The following is a 3,667-nucleotide window of genomic DNA, read 5'->3' on the forward strand; positions in this document are numbered from 1 at the left end:
TATTATTAGTTGCATAAGAGATGGGAGACGAGGACATGGGCGCCTCGTGGGTTGTTAAATATTCAATGCAAACATGGAGGAAAAAGCTCAACAAACCACATTCCTCCTAACCGCTTTCTACTTTTCCTTTTCTCCTCGTCCTCCTATTTAAGGATTTCCATTGGTTGGTAAAGAGAGAATAATACAATGATATCATCCAACAAACTGTGTAAAAATTCAAACGGTGTGGTAAATAAAGGTAAAGAAGCCAAAAAAAAAACTAAGCTTTACGTATAAAAATGTTTTGGAGGTGCATTTGGACGCTTTCCAGCAACTAATTTCATTCAACAGTAACAACAAAATGAGTTTTCACTTCTAATCGGTTGAAATAAGAAATTCTTACGATAAAAATATTGAGAACAAACACAAGATGTTGGGATGGAGTGCCAATAAAGAGAAGAGAGAGGGAAACGGCAGAAGGGTGGTAATGGTTATTGTGGTGCGTCTTCATTAACTACCCAACTGAAATTCTGGGCTCAAAAACAGAACCCAACTGAAGCCTCTCCATTTCTCGAGAGAAAAAGAAAAAGAAAGATTGCCATTGACATTGCACAGTCCTTCATTTTAGGCATACCTTGAGGTCCCATCATTCCTGTGTCTACTGCACTCATCTGAGTTGATTCACAGATAATCAGCAGGAAAAACAGGGAGCAAATCTGTTGCATTGCAGGCTCTGATGGCCTATATAATGCCCAGAGGGTTCCATTCATCCACACCAGAGGATAAGAGAATCACCATCTCCTGCATCAGTCTTTTCTGATACTGTTTTCAGTGTTGGATTGGGAAACATCCTTTTGGTACCACAAAATCTAGATTCTCTGTTACAGTATCTGTTGCCCAATTTCTTGAACCAACCTTGGAGTTTTTGCCATTGGATCGGGAAAGCCAAACTTACATATTGGTGGCAGTTTACCAAACGACTTCTACGCCATTTTCTACTGAAGCAGAGAAAAAAAAGCCACCTTTTAGTGGGATCTGGTGCATCTTTGTTCATTCTTCCTTTTTGCTTATCTGGGCATCTGCTTTTCCCATCGAAAGATCTTGACAAACTATGGAGGGAAAGCGTTCTGTGATTGTTCTTTTCATTGGGTTTATGGTCTTCCAATTGATGGGAGGTCATGTTGCAGCTCAAGGTGGTTTTGTTGGCACCAGTGGGAGCCATTTTGTCATGAATGGGAGCCCAATTTATGTGAATGGTTTCAATGCCTACTGGTTAATGTACATGGCCTCTGATCCTTCACAGAGAGACAAAGTGAGCTCTGTTTTCCAGCAAGCCTCAAGCTATGGGCTAACTGTGGCTCGAACTTGGGCTTTTAGTGATGGTGGCTATAGACCATTGCAGTATTCTCCTGGCTCCTACAATGAAGATATGTTCAAGGTGATTATATCTCACCATTTTTTTCTGATAGCAATTGTTCTTTTTTCTTTTTCAACGCAAGGCTGTGCTAGATTGTAAAACTTTGATTTGAATACATTTGGTGGATTTTGCAGGGACTGGATTTCGTGGTGTCTGAAGCAAAAAAATATGGCGTTCACCTGATTTTGAGTTTGGTCAATAACTATGAAAATTATGGTGGGAGACATCAGTACGCGCAATGGGCAAGAGACCAGGGCCAGTCTTTGAGCTCTGATGATGATTTTTATAGGAACCCGGTGGTTAGAGGATACTATAAGAACCATATCAATGTATATCAATCTCTCTCTCTCTCTCTCTCAAACACACATCACATCTCACACCACATTTCTCTCCATTTCATGATTTTAATATTTAGTTATGATCCATCTAACTTCCACCGCATTTATTTTTCTTAAAGACATTACTGTAAATTTTCCTTTCTAGATTTCTTGTCAATGATTATGCGAAGTATAACTCTGCATTTTATCCATATAACTGTATCTTCATTTATTTCCCACTAGTTACCAGTTCATAATTCTTCTCCTTTTGGATTTCTTAATAACAGACAAGTAACTCCGCTTTAAAATTCCCTTTTATATTGAATAATTTGCCAGGCCGTTCTTACCAGAGTGAATTCATTCACTGGCATAGCATACAAGGATGATCCCACTATTTTTGCTTGGGAGCTAATAAACGAACCTCGATGTCAGAGTGATCTCTCTGGCAAGACGCTTCAGGCAAGGGAAAAATTATCTAAATTCTTGGAGTAAATTTTCGGGTATTTTAATTATATGGAAGAATCTAAGGCATTTTTTTTCCTTTTTTTCAAAATGTTCTTCCAGGACTGGATTGCAGAAATGGCTGCTTATTTGAAGTCCATAGACAGCAACCATCTAGTAGAAGTGGGCCTAGAAGGTTTTTATGGAGAATCAACACCTTCGAGGAAACAATACAATCCTGGTTATGAAGTTGGAACTGATTTCATCTCCAACAATCAAGTACCAGAAATCGATTTTGCCACTATCCACGCATATCCAGATCAATGGTATTTTACTTTCATTTTTGTTATTTTTCACAGAGAATTCTGTCAATGTTGATGATCTTCTAGACAGGGAACAGGAAGCTCCGTAATTAGATGGAATTCCTTGTCTTTCATAGTTGGAATCTAAATTTAAACTTTAAAGACGTGCCATTTTCAATGTGCTTTGTCATTACATTTTTTCCTGTCGAGCTTTTTGGGCATTTTTCAAGGAAGTTGTTTTTGATGAATTGTGTTCTTTCTTCTGTTGTTACTGTCTCCTAGAATCTTCCTACTGTTGTCCCTACCAATGAAAAACTTGAAATACATGAAAAAGCTGGATTGCATATACTAAATTCCCATGCAACTAAATTCTTGTTTAATTGGTTTGTCATGGTTGGTGTGATTAGGTCGTTAAATGAATTAGTTGAGTGTTACCCACTTCGCTTTTGGAAAACTAAAACATAAACTTCCATAATTTGATGCTTAATATAAAGTGAAAAAAAGTGCCCACAATACATAATAATCTCTTCCTGCTTACACTTTACAGGCTGTCGGGAGGCTCAAGTGAGCAAGATCAACTCTCTTTCCTAAACATCTGGGTTCAATCACACATTGAAGACTCAAACTATGCCCTTAGAAAACCAATACTCTTTACAGAATTCGGGAAGTCATCGAAAGACTCAGGATTCACTCAATCAGAGAGAGACATCTTCTATCAAACTGTATACAACAGCATTTATGCCTCTGCTAGGAGCGGTGGTGCTGGTGCTGGTGCATTGTTCTGGCAAATGCTGGCTGAAGGAATGGATGCATTTAGAGATGGATATGAGATTATAGTTAATGAAGACATGTCAACTGCAAATTTGATTGCTGAGCAATCACATAAACTGTCAAGCCTTAACCGCATGTTTGCAGGGCTGACTGCTGATAGAAAAATGAAGGGTCTAATCAATTAACAAACAGAATCTTCCCTTATAGGGGTTTTTATATAATTATTGAAGCTTTTCACTGTATCACGCTCACAAAGTTTGAGTTGTAACTGAACGAGGAAATTGTAATGGGCTGTGATATTTTTGTTTCTAATAAAAGAAACTTTACATCAAGTTATTTCCATTCTTACAGACCTTAAAGTACATTCAAAACTTTATGTCCTCAATAACATGTGGTAAGCGGGGTCCTGTGCCAAGCTGAAGGCCCAGGTTAGAATCCCT

At 38.2% G+C, this 3,667-nt stretch overlaps 1 protein-coding gene across 1 annotated transcript; it reads left to right on the top strand.

Moving 5' to 3' along the window:
* Nucleotides 1-1,090: 1,090 nt before the first annotated feature.
* On the top strand, nt 1,091-3,437 carry LOC149821123 (putative mannan endo-1,4-beta-mannosidase 9). The gene is made up of 5 exons (XM_089981905.1): nt 1,091-1,417; nt 1,531-1,725; nt 2,050-2,172; nt 2,278-2,480; nt 3,004-3,437. Exons 1-5 carry the CDS (start codon nt 1,091-1,093, stop codon nt 3,410-3,412), a joined length of 1,257 nt encoding a protein of 418 aa, XP_089838031.1. The 3' UTR covers nt 3,413-3,437.
* Nucleotides 3,438-3,667: the final 230 nt, after the last annotated feature.

Source organism: Nuphar pumila, chromosome 12 (genome assembly GCF_984573655.1).
Source record: "Nuphar pumila chromosome 12, dmNupPumi1.hap1.1, whole genome shotgun sequence".
Classification (NCBI taxonomy): Eukaryota; Viridiplantae; Streptophyta; class Magnoliopsida; order Nymphaeales; family Nymphaeaceae; genus Nuphar; species Nuphar pumila.

Excerpts from the sequence above, each read along its gene's own strand:
- LOC149821123 (XM_089981905.1), top strand. The coding sequence starts at position 1,091 with ATGGAGGGAAAGCGTTCTGTGATTGTTCTTTTCATTGGGTTTATGGTC. Across the intron at positions 1,726-2,049 it reads ACTATAAGAACCATATCAAT|GCCGTTCTTACCAGAGTGAA; the intron begins GTATATCAATCT and ends ATAATTTGCCAG. Across the intron at positions 2,173-2,277 it reads TCTCTGGCAAGACGCTTCAG|GACTGGATTGCAGAAATGGC; the intron begins GCAAGGGAAAAA and ends ATGTTCTTCCAG.